At 37.5% G+C, this 20078-nt stretch overlaps 1 protein-coding gene across 1 annotated transcript in view; it reads right to left on the bottom strand.

The window, feature by feature from the left end:
• The window catches only part of Sytl5 (synaptotagmin like 5), a 259986-nt gene that overhangs the window by 24793 nt on the left and 215115 nt on the right, over positions 1-20078 (bottom strand). Inside the window, exons 8-13 of the mRNA XM_085838277.1 lie at positions 17702-17843; positions 12344-12473; positions 9635-9741; positions 4698-4787; positions 3961-4026; positions 1016-1194 (exon numbers count right to left, since the gene is read on the bottom strand). Of these exons, the coding sequence (XP_085694403.1) occupies positions 1016-1194; positions 3961-4026; positions 4698-4787; positions 9635-9741; positions 12344-12473; positions 17702-17843 (714 nt within the window). The remainder of the gene's footprint in view (positions 1-1015; positions 1195-3960; positions 4027-4697; positions 4788-9634; positions 9742-12343; positions 12474-17701; positions 17844-20078) is intronic.

A 20078-nucleotide genomic window follows, 5' to 3' on the forward strand; every position in this document is an offset into this window, starting at 1 on the left:
TTGGTTTTTACACTGCCGTATATTTGTTTTGTCAAGTGTACAAAGTGGCATGGTAACAATACTTAACCCACAAAACACAAGAGGAGCTGCAGTATTGTCCTCCTCCATAAGTGGAATCTGCTAACATCGATAGTCTCACAACCTTCTCTAGGGGATATATGTCTCTTCATTGCCAGTTCTATCTTCTAATGTCAGGGCATAGACTACTCAGGTGAGTGAATGAAAGGAAACAATTAAAAGGAAGAAAGGGAAAATGACAAATTTACAGTTCAACCCAGTACCTTGGCTTGTGCTAGCTAGCTCTTTTAGAAGCCTCTTGGGACAGGGACATCAGAGTAGACAGAGACATGCACAAGATTGGGACATATTATACCAGAGTTCTAAAGCACATGTGTTAGAATTTCAGATGGTTCCTTTCCATGCTGGACAAATATGATTATATTTGTCACTGAGCCATTTAAAATCTAGACACTAGGAAGTGAGCAAAGTAGTTACACCACTAACTGAGAAGCTATTCATAATTGATAGATTCAGGGAGACAGAAAATGGCTTTCTTCAATGCAGTGACACTGGGGATAACCAAATATACTCCAAGGGAGGCCTCATGCTCAGGAGTAGTTGACCAACTCCATGTTTTTTGTTTGTGTTTGTGTGTGTTTTTGTGTGTGTGTGTGCACGCACGCTATCTTTTTTTCTGAGAGAGAATAAGAACATGAAGTTCACAGGAGTGATCTGGGAATTTTAGGAGGGGAAAGAATATAATTAAATTATGCAACATTTTTAAACAATCAGCTTGCCCTCACCACGAGTGGCCTCTGTGCAAGCTACATGTTTGTTACTCGTGAATCATATCATGGCTTCTTTCAAATCAAGTAACCAAAGATACAAACATTATCTTTAGACTTCAAACGAGTTCTTAATTGAAGGGAATCTTTAACCTCTTCTGACAAGGAAGTGTGCATGCAATCAGAGAAGGCAGTTGTAGAGACAGTAAAGGCGCATCTTCCATGCTTACGCATCTGTCCTCTGTTTCTTTTCATCTCCTATGGCCAGGTTTCTGCAGCTCTTGACAAAAATGTATAGCCCGCCGGTTTTGTAGCAGTAGCTGATGTGGAGAAGGATCTCACCAGTGACTTTCACGTTGCCATAGTCTCCTGTTTCACTGTAAACACTCATCATGCTGTTAAGGCTAGTCTGGAAAAAAAAAAAGATGGCAGACGTGGCTCAGTGCCATTCTAAAACTCTAGTCACAGAATCCACCCCCATTAATCAATTCTAAGTGCTGTTCTATGTAACTAGCAGGGGAGTCCAAAGCCAGAGAAGAAAGCAAGTCACTAGCTTTGCTTGTTTTGCTTCTGGTAAATAAAATTCTTACCCGAGAAGAATACCCCATCTAGATCCATTAGGAAAGGAGGCAGGAAGTTTGCTGAAAGAGGAAGCATCTCCTTTGGGTTAGCTGAAATCTTTTATGTCTTGCAGTGAGTATGGAGTCATTTAGTGATTTCTAATAAAATCTTGTTTCTTTATCCCTGTCACTATCTGCCTTTTGCTGCTAGACTTTAGTGCAATGTGTTTAAATATCTAGAATTTAATGATCAGGAAAAAGAAGAGCTCACTCATTATTATGAGTTAACATAAAAGTGTGTTTCTCTACACTCAAATGGTGTATGCTGTCACTCCTGGAGGAACCACAGCTGCAGCCTTAATAAAGGTATGGCAGGACATCCTATACTCACAAGGCTAACTTTGTAGCTGTGTGGCTACATAGATAGTCCATGACTCATAGCTTTGGTATTCCATGAAATAGTAATGAGCAAAATATAGCACCAAAAAATTAAAGTACCTCAATCAAAAACATAAAAAATTCTATAAGGATGTGTAAAGATTTTTTGTCAAGATATTTGTAACATGAGATGCATATTTTAAATCAATACAGCATTATTATTCAGTGCTAAAAACAAAGACTATCATAGTAACATGATGGACACAAAAGACCAGTAACATTTGTGAATGGTGCAGTAGTTTCAGAACATCTTTTTCACCACAGAGAAGCAAGGACCATAGCAGTACAAATAGCTGAGATTTGGGATTTGTTTTAAAAGATAGGTATGTAGGCACGAAAGCTATATATGGAACATCTGTCATATATCATATCTGGATATATGAATATATAAATCATGTGTGGATATATGAATGTATTTATGTATCTTTCTATTTATCTTAATATGTGTATGTCTACCTGTCAATGAATGGATTTTATTGTTATTGTTTTATGAAGGACTTTGTATTTCAAATATGATGTATTTCTTCAAGGAACAGGGTATATGTGACTTAGCTCATAATCTCTTTTAAGCTGAAGTCAAAGGTAACAATAATCCAAGAACTCTAAAATTACACATAAGCTATTTCTTAGAAAGCCAATAAGTAACTGAATTTGTTTTTCCTATTCTTAAAATAATGCAACATGAATTTTAAACTTTAACTACATAATAAATTACCTGAGGATCATTTTTAAATGAAGATTAGGTCTGGAATAGTCTAACATTTTAATATTTTGACAGATATCTAAGACTTAAGGACCCAAATTATGTGTGCTTATATCCTAGGGTACCACTGTAAATTCATGTGCATATCATTGAAGATTTGAAAGGGAAACACAGCATCCATCAGACACTACACAGAAGAGGCAAGGTACTAACTAGCGCTTTGTGGTGTCATTATTAATATTATTTTTTATTTTTCCAGTGGATTCCCATTTGTGATATGTTGAGCTTTTAACAATTTCTTCAATCTAAAACAAATTATATATATATATATACACACACATATAAATTATATATGCATATATATGTATGTATATATGTGTATGTGTATATATGTATGTATATATATATATATATATATATATATATATATATATATGTGTGTGTGTGTGTGTGTGTGTGTGTGTGTATTGAATATATATATTCATTCCAGGAGTGGTGGAACATGTCTATCATCTGCGAACTTAGGAGACAGAGCCAAAAGGTTGTTGAGTTTTCTCAAACACAATGAATCAAGCTCAAAATGGAGAAATAAAATATTAATGTTGAATGGCAAGTAAACATGGCAATAGCTGTTGAGATTCTAAGATCTGGCATGCTACAGAGTACTCATTGGGTACACTGATCCTATTAGTAGTAAGCAGCAGAACAACTTAAGAACAGAATAAAATGTTTACCTGAATTATTGTTTTCAAATAGTTCTTAAGTTCAAAAGAGATTATTAAGGTTTTGGGAAATGAGAACTTACTTTTAACCTAGGAGTTACATGAGAGAATAACAGAAACATTAGGAGCTCTATAAATTGAGAAAGTTTGGGGTCCAAGATTTTATAGTAGTGTTGATCCATTGGCCATGCCATGTTTCAAGTCTTAATAGTGTTATGAATTACCCTCAGCCATATTACACAAGGAGAAACTCTGGTTCACTAATTTGTTAGCAATAGCATGCTATGGAGGAAAGCTCTGGGTTTCTAGGGGAATGTACTATAGATCACAGCTCAATGTCTCCTACTACAACTGACTTTCTCAATACACCCCATCCCTCTGTAGCTACATGATCAAAGATAGATGTGGGGTCCCTAGGATTAGAAGAAAATTTAAGAAGTTACAAAATCTGAGACTCGGGAGGATGTAAAATAGTTATGACAATTTTACTACTAACAACCCCTTTTTTAAATCAAGATATGGTTGTGATTTTAAATGGGAATGCTTACTGCCTTTTAGGACATGTCTTTTGCCTAGTGCTCAGATCATGACATTTAACAAACTGGAATCCTGCAGACATGTTAGTTCATGAATCCCTTCCAAAGGGTACAAGTCAGAAAACAGATGAAACTTCTCATCCAACCATATTTGCCAAATCACGGAATGTGTGCAATACAGTTGGGAAGAGGGAAATGACAAAGGTGAAAACTCACAGTGTCTGAATCGGCATCAGGCACATTTAGGTAGCTCCTCTTCCTATCAGATCCTGCTTGGGAGTTCTTTAAGGATGCCATCCAATGAGCAAAAGAAAAAGCATATTAGCGCACAGAAATCAGAGCAGCAAAGGGATGCACAGTTAAAGAGGGGTGTTTGTTTGTTTGTTTGCTTGCTTGCTTGCTTGTTTCATTTTTTGAGTAGGATAGAAAGCTGAGTAGGCATGTATTGTAAGACGGTTGACAGTATTGTAGACAGAGTTGCAGTGCTGAGAGAATGGTAGGAGGGAAGCTTATCAACAGAACTGGAAAAATCTATAGACTTGAGATGACTGGATATTACATTAAAAAATGAAGAGATTTAAGAATTTCTTTGGGTATTTATGAAACAATTGAGTATGTTTATTGGAGAACCCAAATGGCTCATGCAACTATCAATGGTCATATCATGGTAATTCGTTTTTCTATCTCTTCCACCATTTAATTCTTTGAGCTGGGAGTCTTCAAACTCCTCTTATCCAGTTCTTTATAAAATGGGAATGAAGCCAGTTCCAAAGCTGTGTGAAGATCATGGAAAAAGAAGGAAGAATTCAGGAGTCAAAATAGAGTGTAAGTTGTGAGGGCACAGGGCAAGCTGGAATCTACAATAGATTGGACATACAATCACACCTTACCATCTCTTTTGAAAAGGTGCTGGGAATGAACAAGAGAAAGAAAGATTCTGTGAGAATGCTTACAGTTGACAATCCACTTGCCAGACTGTGGGTATTTGCAGAAAACCTGGAGGACACTAAGTCAACACTGTCTTCAGTGTCTTCTAAGGAGTTCTAGGAAAAGATGGAAAAGATAACACCTTAGTTTATTTCTATCATAGGAAGCTTTCTTTTACATGAAAAAGAAGGAGATTTATTTCACAGATACTCAGAAAATCAAGGAAAACCAGAGAAATCACCTCTCAGGTTTAGGCTTTTGTTCATCTTAATTACCAAATCAAAGGAGTAGACAGGGTCAGGGCATTGTTGGTAGTCTTTTTCTTGTAATGCTTGCTTGATGGAAAGAACATAAAATTTGGATTGGAATAGACATGGGTTTAATTCCTGCCTCCTTGGTCTCTAAAGTGATCCAATTTGGACAATATGCTTAAGGTAGTTTTAGATAAAACTCACCCTCCACTACACACTTTCCCTCACACAAACTCTTCCCGTCTCTCCAGTCTCTCTCTCTCTACCACCACCTCTTTGTTATCATTTCTTCCTTATGTGAATAATTGCTTAGTAGAATGTTTTTACCATGAAAATTTATGAATTATTTAACTTACTTTTTTGATGTTTAACATAACTTCTATAAGATCAGTGATCTTCACTGGTATGTTTTTAAAAAAAGAATTTTAAGACTTGTTTAATGTGTATATGTATTCGGTTTTTGCTTCTTTGATCTTAGCACCATTAGTACAACTTTACCAGTTTATATAATAACATTTGTTTTTAAAATGTTTTGCAACCATTCCAAGATTTCTTTCTTTTCATAAGTGTATTTGACCTTAAACTGTTTTCAACGTGGGCTTTTGTTTGGTAAGTCTTAGAGGCCATGTTATCTTTAAATAGGATTTGTTTTTAAAGTTCTAGGTTTAAAATAGTTTTCTTTCAATACTTTCAAAATCTTACTGTTTTTATCTTGAACTCAGTATTACCATAGAAAATTGTCATCAATTGATTCTTGTTTATTTGTATGAAATAGAATTTATTTCTATGCATTTTAAAGAAATTTCTCTTATATCTGATATTCTTTGATTTTAATGTTTCTAGGTATGAATTATTATTTATTTCTCATCTTGGATACTTTCAAACTAAATATTTCTTTAAAGTGTGGCAGAAAAATCCTTACTGTTGTATCAGCTAATGTTTTCTTATGCTTCCTGTTTTGACTGTGCAATTGTGTAGCAGTTATAACACAGCGTTTGAGTCTTCATGATTCTTTACTTTCTTTTTTTTTTTTTTTGGTTTTTCGAGACAGGGTTTCTCTGTATAGCCCTGGCTGTCCTGGCACTCACTTTGTAGACCAGGCTGGCCTCGAACTCAGAAATCCGCCTGCCTCTGCCTCCCGAGTGCTGGGATTAAAGGCGTGTGCCACCACGCCCGGCTGATTCTTTACTTTCTTGTGAAAATAGATTATGAAAAATTTCAAGCATCCATATGACATGGGGTGTGTTCTGAAATATGTCCACGAATGCAGGAAAATAGAAAGATTAATATAATGAACTAATCATTTAGCCTTAGAGCCTTTTACACACAAGAGTAACTACTTCTGTCCTGGGCTCATGGCATGTTAATATGAATTTCAGAATTCTAATGTCCAGTTTTACAAAATTTCTTAGTGAGTTTTGATTGGTATTGAATCCATAGATTAACCTGGAAGGAGTTTTTAACCTAAAAAACATGAAATTTCCTAAACTATAAACAGAGTACCTCTCCATTTATTCAGGCCTCTAATTTAGCTCAATTTTTTTTAAGTCACAAAGTATACCTTATATATTCAAAAATACACTCATTTCCTACATTTTTCAAGTACTTTTCATGTTATTGTTAGGATTACATTCACAACTTGATTTTCCAGCTGTTTACTAATAGTGTGTACGATATAATTGAATTTTTAAATAATCCTATATCTTAAGACCTTGAAGAATTGACTGTAGTCATATCATATTTTTATATCATTTAGGATTTATTACATATAGGATCTCATCATCTGAAAATAAATGAACTGCTGATTCTACCTTAAACCCATCTGAATGGCTAAGATCAAACACTCAAGTGACAGCAGATGCTGGCAAGGATGTGGAACAAGGGAAACACTCCTCCATTGCTGGTAGGAGGGCAAACTTGTATAACCACTCTGGAAAGCAGTCTGGCACTGTCTCAGAAAACTGGAACTAGTTCTACCCGAAGACCCAGCTATACCGCTCCTGGACATATACCAAACAATACTACACCATACAACAAAGATACATGCTCCACTATGTTCACAGAGCTTTACTTGCAATAGCCAGAAACAAGAAACAACCTTGATGTACCCCAATCAAATAGATACAGAAAATGTGGTCCATCTACACAATGGAATACTATTCAGCTATTAAAATTAGGATATTTTTAATTTTACAGGCAAATTGATGGAACTAGAAAATATCATCCCGAGTGAGGTAACCCAGACCCCGAAGGACATGCATACTATGTATCTATTGATAAGTGGATATTAGCTATAAGGTAAAGGATATCCATAATATCCCACAGACCCAAAGAAGCTAAACAAGAAGGAAGGTCCATGTGAGGATTCTTGAATCTCATTTACAAGGGGAAATAAAACAGTCATAGGAGGCAAAGGAAGGAAGGGACCTGAGTGGGAGAAGGGTTGGGGAGGGTAATGGGGGTTCAGGATCAGGTGTGGGGAGAAGGGGCCAGAAGGCCAGGAGAATGATTAGAAATCTGTAGCTGCCAGGGGTCAGGGGGTGGGGAGAATCTAGTGTCAGAGATCTGGGATCTGGGAGGTTCCCAGCAGTCAGTGCTGGTAACCTTAGCCAAGATGTATAACAGTGGGGATATGGAGCCTGAAGTGGCTACCTCCTGTAGTCAGGCAGGACTCCTAGTGAAGAGATAAGGACATCAAACCACCCACAAAATTTTTAATCTAAAATTTGTCCTGTTTAAAAGAAATGCAGAGACAAAAATGGAGCAGAGACTGAGGGAATGGTCAACCAATAACCAGCCCACTTTGAGTCCCACTCCATGGATAAGCACCAATCCCTGGCACTAGAAATGATACTTGTGTGCTGGCAGTAAAGAGATTAGCATATCTGTCATCTGAGAGGCTCCACCCAGCAGCTGATTGAAACAGATGCAGAGACCCACAGCCAAACAGTGGAATGAGTTCAGGGACCCCTATGGAAGAATAGGAGGAAGGACTGAAGGCCCTGAAGGGGATAGGAACTCTACAGGAAGACCAACAGAGTCAACTACCTGGACCCTTGGGGGCTCTCAGAGACTAAGCCACCAACCGAAGAGCACACACATGCTGGACTGAGGCCCCTGGCACATATGTAGCAGATGTACAGCTCAGTCTCCATGTGGGTCCCCAACAACTGGCACAACAGAGCTGCTTCATCTGGCCTCAGTGGACTAGTATGCGCCTAACCCTCCAGACTTGATGTTCCAGGGTGGAGGATATCCAGGGAGGTCCCACCCTCTCAGAGGAGGAGGAGGGCCCCCAGGGGGGAGGGACTCTGTGAAGGGGGTACTTGAGGGCAGGGCAGCATTTAGGATATTAAAAACGTAATTAATTAATTAATTATTTAAAAAATCACAACCTAGAGAGAAAAGCTACAACTTCATTTTCAGTGTTATTTCCTTTGTTCTGGTTATTTCTCTGGCAACTTGGCACATGCTAGGATTATCTGGGTAAAGAGAATCAGAAGAGAGAATGTCCCTATTAGATTGTCATGTGGGGGCACTTCCTTGATTTATATTAATGTGGAAGGGCCTAATTCACTGTGGGCAGTGCTACTCTTGGGCCTAATGTGTATAAGAGAGCAGGCTGAGAAAGCCATTGGATACAATCCAGTAAGTAGATTCTATTGTCAATTCTAGTAGATTTTATTACTAAATTATCCAGGTGTTTCTGAGCATACAAGTAGTATTTCATATTTTGTGCAAAATTTAATACTTATAAAAACATTTCTATTTTGTCTTACATACCTTTCAAACCTCAAGAATACTATTAACTAATAATGGCAGTGAGAATCCACATTGTCTACTAAGTTGTAATTGAAATGGATTAATAATATTAACATTTAAAATGGCATATACTGAGAATTTTAATATTTAATATTTGAAATCATATTTAAATGGCTTTCATCAGTTTCAAAGTAGAATTTTATAGGCATGATTAGAATTTTATCCAAAGTTTTTGGCTTTTTTAAGCACAGTTTTAAAATATTTAAAAATATATTGTTGTAATATAATATTACTTTATTTCATGTATTTATTTATTTTTTGAGGCAGGAGTCTTCTGTATAAGAGCTCTAGAACTCATTCACTCAGTAGACCAGGCTGGCCTCAAACTTACAGAGATTTGCCTGCCTCTGCCTCCTAAGTGCTGAGATTAAAGGCATGTGCCACCGCCACCAACCTTAGCTAAGGTTACCAACATATGTATATGTATTATACAATTATTAATTTTGTATAGTTTATATTATATGTTTAGATTATAGATTGTGGATTATAGATTATAGAATATGGGTTATAGATTATAGTTAATATAACATATAGCAATCATATATCATATATCACATATCATATATTATATAATACATATTATATTATTTTAATTTTTATTTATTTTATTTACTTCATTCATTTAATGCATTTTAACACATTGCCAAGTGACTTTATATTATTTTAAGTTATATGTATATATTCATAAAGTAATTTTACTTGCAGTATTTTTTTAGTTTTATAAGTATACTGTTTTAGTTTCTCTTACAGTTGACAGTGAAAACTACCAGGAAGACACACTGTATGTCTTTATTTTACTCTAAACTTATTACCTAACAGTGTAAGTGCTTGAAGCAAGATCATGCTCTCCTTTCCATGTGTTATTGAACTTTCTTCTACATCCAACTTACCAAGTCTTTGTCTAAAGCCCCAGGGACAGATCTGCTTCTTATGCTTGAAGTGTCCTCTAAGTCTTCTGCGAATGACTCACTCAAATCTAACTCAGATCGACTGCGCTCTGGAGGGAGAAATATGAAATGCAGATGTGAATCAGCTTACTTCATCATCCTTCTGCATTTCCATTGAAAATGTTTCAATATTACAACATGCAGACAGATACACACACACACACACACACACACACACACACACACAGAGAGAGAGAGAGAGAGAGAGAGAGAGAGAGAGAGAGAGAGAGAGAGAGAGTACAAATACAGTGTCATGGAAACCACATCCAGTCTCATAAACTTCATGCTGTTTTACATTAACATAGTTAAATTTTTATAGTGTTTTGAAAATTGCCTTGGTATGAAGACGAACACGTCTGTGTTCATTTGGCCTTTGATCACAGGGGGTTAAGTGCTCTGTTATAAAATCCAAGGGTAGCTTTAAGCTGTTTAAAGATTCTGATTTACTCCTTCCTAAATAATAAAATTGTGCATAGATTGGACCTTTAAGCTTCATGAGAAAAATTATCACTTTTGAAGATTTACTGTGTTTGCCCATTTGACATAAAATGAAGCCAACCAAGCATAGATCTCCATTTTAAATGATATGACTTCCTTTCCTGAAAAAGGGAAGGGCTATAGGAAGAGATTCTGATTTCATTAGTTACTTGAACATTCCTTTACAATAGAACATCTTGATATTAGTCTTTAAAGCATCAGTCAATAAATGATGTGCTTCTCAACAATGCTGTAGACAGCTTACCAAGTCAGGGCAGTTTACTTGCACAGAATACTTCTGTTCTAAAGTCCTGCTGAGACAAATATTGCTGCTTATAGAGGAGAGAGACTGGAAAGAGCAATCAAATACTTAAGTTTGTAATGGCAAATGCAGTGATGAAGTGCTTAGCGTGGTGCCTGACAGAGTGCACACGGAATGACCAGTTCTGGAAGCTATGGAGTAGAAGTTGACCTTATGATGTTACTTTCTAGGTTACACTGATATATTTCCATTGAATAGGTGAAGTTCTTTACAGTCTTTATCTTTTGAAACTATATCTATCTACTTACTTAGGGTACGTTTGCAACCATGTGTGCCATGGCACAAGGGTGGAAATCACGGGACAGCTTTTGGGAGTTGGTTCTTTCCTTTTGTCACATGAGCCCCAGGGAACTGAACACACATGTCAGGTTTGTCAGCAAGTGCTTTTACTCACTACATCATCTTGCTGGGCTACTTTCCTGTTTTTGAGAACATGCATTTTTGAGGGCTCTGTTCCCCAGTGCCACACAAGTGGGTACACCCACAAACATGCAAAATCATGCACACACAAACCATTTGGGAGCCTGCGGCCTAAAAGCAGCTTCCTTGAAATTCAAGTTACAAGCTAGAATCTAGCCTTGGGCTACAGGAAGATAATGTCATTGAGCAACACATAATGGTTTAATATTGAAGGTTTAATTATGAATTTAGCTTAATATATGACACATAAACATTACAATGATGATATATTTCTCTGGAGAATTTTCTTATAGGTAATAAACTGTAATGTAAGTAATACTCATATGAATAAAATTCTCACTAATATTTTTAATATGTGTGCTGCTAGTTTTTTTCTTTAAGGTATCATAGAATTCCTTTTATTGAGATGATATTGGTTGGGCATTGGTGGAGCACACCTCTAATCACAGCACTTGGGAGGCAGAGGCAGAGGCAGGCAGATTTCTGAGTTTAAGGCAAGCCTGGTCTACAGAGTGAGTTTCAGGACATCCAAGGCTATATAGAGAAACCCTCTCTTTAAAAACAAAACAAAATGTTTTTAATAATGTATTTAATAATTCATATATTGGAATTAGAGTATAATTACATAATTTTCCCCTTCCCTCTCTTCCCTTCAAACCCTCCCATGTATACCCCACCCACTCCCTTTCTGCTGTTACTGTCAGTTGAGAAAATGCTTCCATGAGATTGGCCTGTCAGTAAGCCCGTGAGACATGGAAGAAAGCAGTTCACTGTGGACAGCACCACCCTTGTGCAACTGGTGCTGGGGTATATGAAAGCAAATTGAGCACACCATGAAGAGCAAGTCAGTAAGGCAGCCACACTTCTCCATGGTCTGTGCTTTCGTTCCAGCTTTCCCTTCATGAGAGACTATGAGCTATATAAGGAAATAAACCCTTTCTTCTCCAAACTGCTGTTGTTCATTGGGTTTATTCCAGCAATAAAAAGCACAGTAGGCTAAGCTTCTTACAAGTAATTCTAGTTTAAAAGATGAAAAAAATGTGTTTGGGTACATGGACTATCCAACTATTCTATAGACTGAACTATTCCCTTGATTCTTGAGAGTTATTACCTGTCAAATCAAATGTACCCTAGAACTATTTGTATTTTCTGTGTTTCTATACTGATAATCTGGTATAGCTTTGAACCTTCACAATGACTTATGACAAAGCTATATACTCAATAAGTAAAGTTTTTATAAATGGAGTGGCCCAAGGCATTACTTGGGACCACCTTCAGAAAAGGATTTTGCATTGGCCTATTACTACCATGGATGATTGTTTTCTCAAGTCTAAAACTTCCACTCAATACCATATAACACAGGAAATTCAACCTCGTCTAGTCTTTTTTTTTAAAAGTACATTTAGTACGATGCATGCATTATAACTACCCACCTGAGGAGAGTGAGGTGCCAGACACCGCTATGGAAGGTGTACCTGATGTGTTTCTGCGGTGACTCTTTGTGAGCTCTTCACAGGTGCTTTCAATGGTAGCCAAAGCCATGGAATTTTCAAACCCATGTTCCTTCCCACAAAAAAAAAAACAAAAAAAAACAAAAAAAAAAACAAAGAAAAAACACGAAAAAAAAAAAAAAGGACCATTATACTGGTTGATTTCTCTTAAAAACATTTTCATATAAGTATGCTTTAGTATAAAATTATTTATGTGTATTATTTGGGGGAAGGAATGAAATAATATTTATAGGACCTTTATCAGAAGCCTATATATCAAAAGTTACCACATAAAATTGAACCCATGAAGGTTTCAATTTAAATGAAACATATTTGATTTTTCTGATTCATAAAACTAGTGAAATTAGATTAGCAAGAAAGATTGTATAGGAACTTCCAATCTTACATGGAGTAGCAATGAGCCCTCAGATTCTTTGGTCTTCTGTCAGCATCCCCTCTCCTGTTGTGGTTTTTGTAAAGACTATTTCCCCAAGGTCCAAACAATGGGTTCTTTGATCTTTAGGTTGGTCAGACTGGATTATGAGGGAATGCTTTAAGGGGTGTGTCAAGTAGGTGTGAGCAGCTTTCTCTGCAATGCATTGCCTGCCAGATTCTGTTTTATTAGATGCCACAAAGGAAGGTATTTTCTTTTCCTTGTTTTTTCCACTTTTGTTTCTTTCTTTTTTGTCCCTTCCTATTTTTTTCCAACATGAAACCTCAAGAACTGTAGGCTAAAGCAAAATTCTACTTTTAATTGGTTGTATCTCAGGCATCGTTGCAATGATGGAAAACCAAACATGTAGAGACTTTTTATTCATTTTGTGTCTAGCTAGAGCAGTGGTTCTCAACCTTCCTATTGCTGTGACTCTTTAATACAGTTCCGCGTGTTGTGGTGACCTCCAACCATAACAGTATTTTTGTTGCTACTTCATAAGTGTCCTTTGCTATGGTTGTAAGCTGTAACATAAACCTCTGTGTTTTCTGATGGTCTTAGGAGACCCACATAAAAGGGTTGTTCGATCCCCAAAGAGGTCCACGACCCACAGTTTGAGACCCTCTGAGCTAGACCCTAGAAAGCTGACTCACATACATCTTACTTTCTCTATCAACATTTAAACTAAGACCTTGTCACCTTTTCCATGTAGAAGGCTAGGTGATGAAAATATAGTCAGTCACATGTATGTTGAAAGAAAACTGCCATGCATAATGTCTAGCAATGTTTGTAAGAATGGAGACTTGTAAGGAGTAGGTGAAGTGCTGAGTGAATGTATTGTTTGCCATGGCAAGAACATGCCTCATTCCTCATTCATCTGTGTGTGTGTGTGTGTGTGTGTGTGTGTGTGTGTGTGTGTGTATGTGTGTGTTTGTGAGTGTGTATATATGTGTGTGTTTGTGTGTGTGTGTATTTGTGAGTGAGTGTGTGTGTGTGTAATTTACTGAGTCCATTTAGCATTGTTCAGGTATACACGTATCCGGTGCTGACCACTGGCAGGAGCATAGCCTTAGAGGAATCTGATTCTCTTGCTCAGCAGCCATGTTGTTGAGATTACACAGGAACATTTCCTCTGTCATGTCTAGTGGCCACTATCTAGCCAAGCTTTATTTAATGTTAAAAAAAGAAACCTGTGGGCAGTTTGAGAACTAAGCTAAGGTTAAATGCCCATGAAAATGGCACCATGATGTAATAATTGTTAAAACCAAGAGAGATTTTACCATTTTTCTTTATAAACAGTTAAATAGTGCCCTACAGGCTGTGTTCACTCCTGGTTGCCTGACATCTTAAGACATTCAGGGATACTTTAATAAAGCCTCCACAGATAGACTTGCCTCTTACTTGCTTAGCATGTTAACCAATTCAGCTCCAGTAGACTCTATTCATTATTTCATCATTTTCAACATGTAAGACCTATAGAAAAAGTATATTTTTTCTAACTTCTCTAATTAGCGTAGGCTAGCAAAGGTTATCCAAAGTATAGCAGAGGTCAAATAGATGAATTAGTTTAGATCATTTTTAACAGCTCATCAGAAAATTCTTAACACATAGAAGACCTCTAATGAAGCAAGACTAAGCTCCTTATTAGCAATTAGGATGATGGAAAATTTCCCATAGGTGATCTGGTGGTACCATTAATATTGAACATTAATAGGTCACTTGACATTGTATAGTCGTTAACGTATAACACATGTTCTAGAGAGCAGTTCTCTGCCTGTGGGTTGGGACTCCTGGGGAGCTAAACAACTCTTTTACAGGGGTTGCCTTAGACTATCAGAAAACACAGATATTTACAATTCATAACAGTAGCAAAATGGCAGTTATGAGGTAACAATGAAACAATGAAAATGATTTTATGGTTGGGGGGTCACCACAACATAAGGGTACAACATTAGGAAGGTTGAGAACCATTGTTCTAGATGTTCAGGTGAGGCATAAAACTAGCAGTTTATAATATAGCACAGAGATATTCATTCTCTAAAAGTTTTTCATTTATAGGAGAAATTGTCACCTTTGCTACAGATCCACACACATACACACACTTGTACTCACATGCACATACACACCCACACAACATACTTGCACACACGTGCACATGTACACACACACACACACACACACACTTTCACCCACATGCACACACACTTTCACCCGCATACACACACAACACACTTGCACCCACATCCACATGCACACACACACACTTGCACCCACATGTACATACCACACACACACACACTTGTACCCACATGCACACACACACACACACAAACAACATACTTGTACCCACGTGCACATGTACAGACAGACACACACTTGAACCTACATGAACATGTACACACACACACATGCACACACTTTCACCCATATGCACACACACACACACCACTTGTACCCACATGCACATGTACACACACACTTGCACCCACATGTACATATACACACATTTGCACCCACATGTATACACACACACACACTTGCACCCACGCATCTATGACTCTCATCAGGAAAACAATGTGATTTATGAATTGCTTTTCTGTCTTATTAACAAGGAAATATTTTCTTCTTTCTGCTTTGAAAGCACCTGCTTAGACCAGCTAGAATAGAAAAGCAAGCAAGCTCCACACCATCACTGTCTCCTCAGAGTAATCCTTCCTGACTTCATTGTAGGAGAAGCATCTGGACAAAATTGTTCTTTCTCCTCAAATAATACGTGGGAAGATAGATTGTCCTTGCTTTGAGATGGATCAATCTGGATTAGATCATCCATGCTTTGAGATGGATCAATTTGGATTAACTTATGACAACTGGACTGAGTGTTGGCTGCTACTCACTGCACAGGCGCAGTAGATGATAACTTTTTTGAACACTTTAATAGCATAGTAGTTGGAAAACATTATCATTACTTCCAGCCCCCCTTCCTCATACTTTTTCTCAGCCACAGGTTTCTTTACAAGGCATGCAAGTTTCCTGCGCCCTGTACAAGTATCTTCTCAGGGTCTCCTCGCTACCAGCTCATAAATACATTAAATATCATTCCTTGTTAGGTTACCAAAGAAGGAAATCTAGTCATCAACAATCTATGCACTTTTCTGACTGCTAAACAAAATCCACTTGCTGAGCTTGGTATAAATACATATGGAATTCAAAACCTGCCTTTTATCTAGGGAGGTACAATTTAGGCTTTATTGAAACAGATCAATCACTGATATTCAATCTGTCCAAATGTCTTTTGATTCTTCCTCCAAAATACTGAAACAGTCTGATTGTTCCCTACTCTGGCTGCTGCCTCCCTGTTCCCCAGCTCCTTCTAATGGCTGCAGCATGGTGAAGGCTTTCCAAATGGTCTCTGGGTTTCCCTTACTTCTCTCAGCTGTCCCTCAGCAGCCCCATCTCAAGATCCTGCCAACATCAGGTGGTAAACCATATTGCTGTGCTACTTGAACCAGACAGTCTTTCCTATCCTATTCGGACTAAATACTGCAGCACCTTTCAAGGCCTTACTGACTTATGCCTCCTCTGAACCCACACATGAGTACTCTTCCCCCATTCCCTAATGTAAGTTCTCTGGCCTTTACAGTTTTCCTTTAGCAAATCAGGCATGCTTTCACCTCAGGTTCTTTATGCTGGCAGTAGCAGCCAACTACTAGTCCAGTAACCATGAGTTAATCCAGTTTGATCTATTTCAAAACAAGGATGATCCATCTCCCCACATATTTAAGGGGAATACAATGTAAGGGGAATTCCAAATGAATACAATAAACTCGGGACTTGGAACTTCTTTGCTCTTAAACTCAAGCTGGTCTAAGCAGGTGCTTTCAAAGAGGGAAAAAGAAAATATTTTCTTGTTACTAAGACAGAAAAGTAATTCATAAATCACATTATTTTCCTTATGAAGGGCATATATGTGTTCAGATATTTTACAAGCTATTAAAGCCAGGGCCCTGATGTTCAAAGATGGAGCAGCAGCTTTCTTGTTTGTACGCCTCCAACATTGTCCTTGTCTATCTGGAGGACACTTTGCCCAGACATTTGCATGGCTAATTCTTTTCACTTATTTTCAATCTTTCTTTGTCCAGGGCCTTTCAGGAGGTTTCACTTCACCAAATTATGGCTAAATCAAAGTATTGAAGTTCATATATTAAGATTTCTTAATATAGATGCCACCAATATTGAATTTCTTGCTTAATAAAAAAGTCTAATAGATGGTAACTTAATTCCAAGAATGACTTCCAGTAGAATAGTTGATAAAAGAAATATTATTCCCAAATTCTTGGTGATTTTTCTTCCTTAAAAGAAAAAAAAATGTGATGCAAAAGATCATTTTTCATATATGTGGATATGTGTATACATACACACACACACATACACACACATTTATAATAATTTAAGACTTAATTATGTGTCTGACCTCTCATTTTAACATATGTAAAGAAAGGAAAATTATAAAATGACTTTAAGGTTCGACTTTTTCTGTAGACTACCAATCAGCTTAGAAAAAATAGTATAGCTAATCTATAAATATGTCCTCTGAGAAGTAACATGAAGAATGGAAGTCAGAACTTTCGATCAACTTTTTATATTTGTTTAAATCACACAGGTATTGAAATTACTGTCATATGACACCACCTTTAAAACCTGGTTTGCCCTTTCTTTTTGATTTTGGGTTTCTGGGCCAATGCTAAGGATACATTCCATTCAACAGCATAAGCAACATGCTCTGACATACAGAGAATTTAAACTCACTCATGGGTGGTAGTAAAGCCAAGTCCCAGAGACTGGGTATCTCTTTATAGTTGTTTACTTACTCTGCTGTTGATGGAGGTCACACTATGAGCACTTGGGGCTGGTGACCTCTGAGTACCTGGGATTCCACCATTGCTGTAGCTGCTTTTTGATGTTCTTCGTCCAGCCTCCTGGTCAATGAGATCTGATGAAGTGGTACTTCCCCTAAATGAAAAGACAAAGCACATTCCGACTTTGACATCAGCCAAAGACACTGCCTAGGAAATGTTTAGGAGAAAAATGATGACGGATGCAAACCACGCCAGTTCACTAGGACCATACTGGAGCTGCACAGCAGTTTCAGGGTACCTTCCTCAAAGACCTGCAGGACTTCACCAGGTTCCATGCCCCACATCCTGACTTCTATAACTCCACTGTATTTTATTAGCTTCACCTTACCTTTCAGATTTTATTTCCCACTTTTCATGAGCACTCTGAGACATTACATATCTCTAAACTGACCAAATTTACATGCACATCTAAGTCATTTGCTTCCTTTGTCCGCACCTCTTTTTCATTCCTTATCGATATATCTATGTGTCTTGTTTGCCATCCTAATTCCTGTGCAATATGTCAGTCTTGAAGGTATTCTTATTAACTGTAGGCTGTTATCTCTGGCATCCTCCTTGCTACAGAGTCACTCAGTTATACTTAATCAATGGTTAGAAATTACAGTTCGGTTCTTAGTCTGACTCATGCTATAAAATAGTGACACTGGATAAATGAACTCAAATTGCCTTCATGCCTGAGAAAATGATGTGATTCTATTCAGTGAGGAGAAATGCAATTCCTGCTCAGGAGGAGATCACAGGGCTCTTCTTCTTCAGTGGAGTATCACCAGTAAATCAAGAATTCAGACAAATTAGAATTTAAAAGAAAGGTTTGTCCCTGGGAGTCCTGCTCTTTTCTGAAGAGAAATGGAGGCAGCTCTGTCTGCCTCTGCCTCCTGAGGGCTGGCATTGAAGCTGTATACTAGAATACCAGGCAAAGAAAGAATTATAACGTTTAAACCTACTACCAGAAAAATAAATCTAGCAAAAGAAGGAACAGGCAATGAGCATCATAGATGTCAACCATAACTCCTGAGTATTTTTCTGCCTAGGTACTAGAGAAGCCACCAAAGCAAATTATTCCCTGATTGACATCATCAGCCCCCATGCACACAGCAGTATTTACTCTATTTTAGGTCTTCATCAGTTTCCTTGCCCTCAAAATAACATTTCTATCTTAATGATGAGAAAAGTGAGCATGGCATGATGTTCTCAACCATTACTCTCAGTATTCCAGGGGCCAAGGCAGGGAAATCATGAGTTCAAGGCTTGCTTGGGCTAGTTAAGTGGGATCTTATCATAAATAATAAGGGAGAGGGAACAATCATTCCTGCCCTTTCTGCCCACGTGGTTTTTCCTTCTTTTCTGAGGACCAGCAAAAAGGAGGAAGGGAACGGGCACTGGGAAGCAAATAAAGATAATGTATGGCTATATAAATGAATAAAAATTTCACAGTGAATTCTGCTAACTAAAAAATATTAATAAAAGAGCTACTGTATCCACATACACACTACTGTGTCACCTTATTGTCACTAAGTTAATACCTAAAGAAGAGATTAAAAACAATATTGTACATCCACCCACAGCCTGAGGTGATTTCTTCTGCTTTTTCATACTGTCCTCATGTCATCTCACTCATATCAAGTCATCCTAACCAGCAGAATTCTTTGATGTCAAATCCTTTTGTTAGCAGGTAGCATCTCTGGCCTCCTTTTTCTAGTGATAACTCCAAATTACAGTGCTATGAAAATATCTCAGAGCGACTTATGGCTGTGTTTGTTGGGTTTGATTTAATCACCTGATGCAATAGAGATAATTTTCCTAGACCCTCCTCCAGCAGGCATTGCATTGTGACAGCAGTTAGCTACATTTATGCTTCTGCTCATCTCAGACAACCTACTTTGTTTAGGAGATTAGCCACCTACCCAGTAATGTGTCACAACTACAGGTTGGTGATTCTCAGAAGAATATTATTCTAGAAACACCTACCCCTACGATTTTAGGAAGAAAACAAATCCCCCTTTAAAATATGTCTAATGGTGAATCTTGTAAAAAGAGGTCAATAAATTACAACCAAAGGGATTTGTGTGAATATTTCTGCTTCTATCTGTGTTGAAGGTCTCCCCAAATATAAGCAGTTTTTCCATCATGGTTTCAATAAGTCTGACAGCGAAAGTCCTATCACTGCAGAGGCTCTGGTAGCAGTTGGTTAATCAGAGTGATGACATTTAACAGGCTACCCTGTAATAAGGAAGCAATTCCTATGATCCTAAGTCAGCTACTGGAAATTATTGTTGCCAACAGCATTAGCTCAGAAATGACATACACTTTCACATTTGTCCTTGACATT

Source organism: Mus caroli, unplaced genomic scaffold (assembly GCF_978045245.1).
Source record: "Mus caroli unplaced genomic scaffold, Mus_caroli_1 scaffold_5, whole genome shotgun sequence".
NCBI classification, from domain to species: Eukaryota; Metazoa; Chordata; class Mammalia; order Rodentia; family Muridae; genus Mus; species Mus caroli.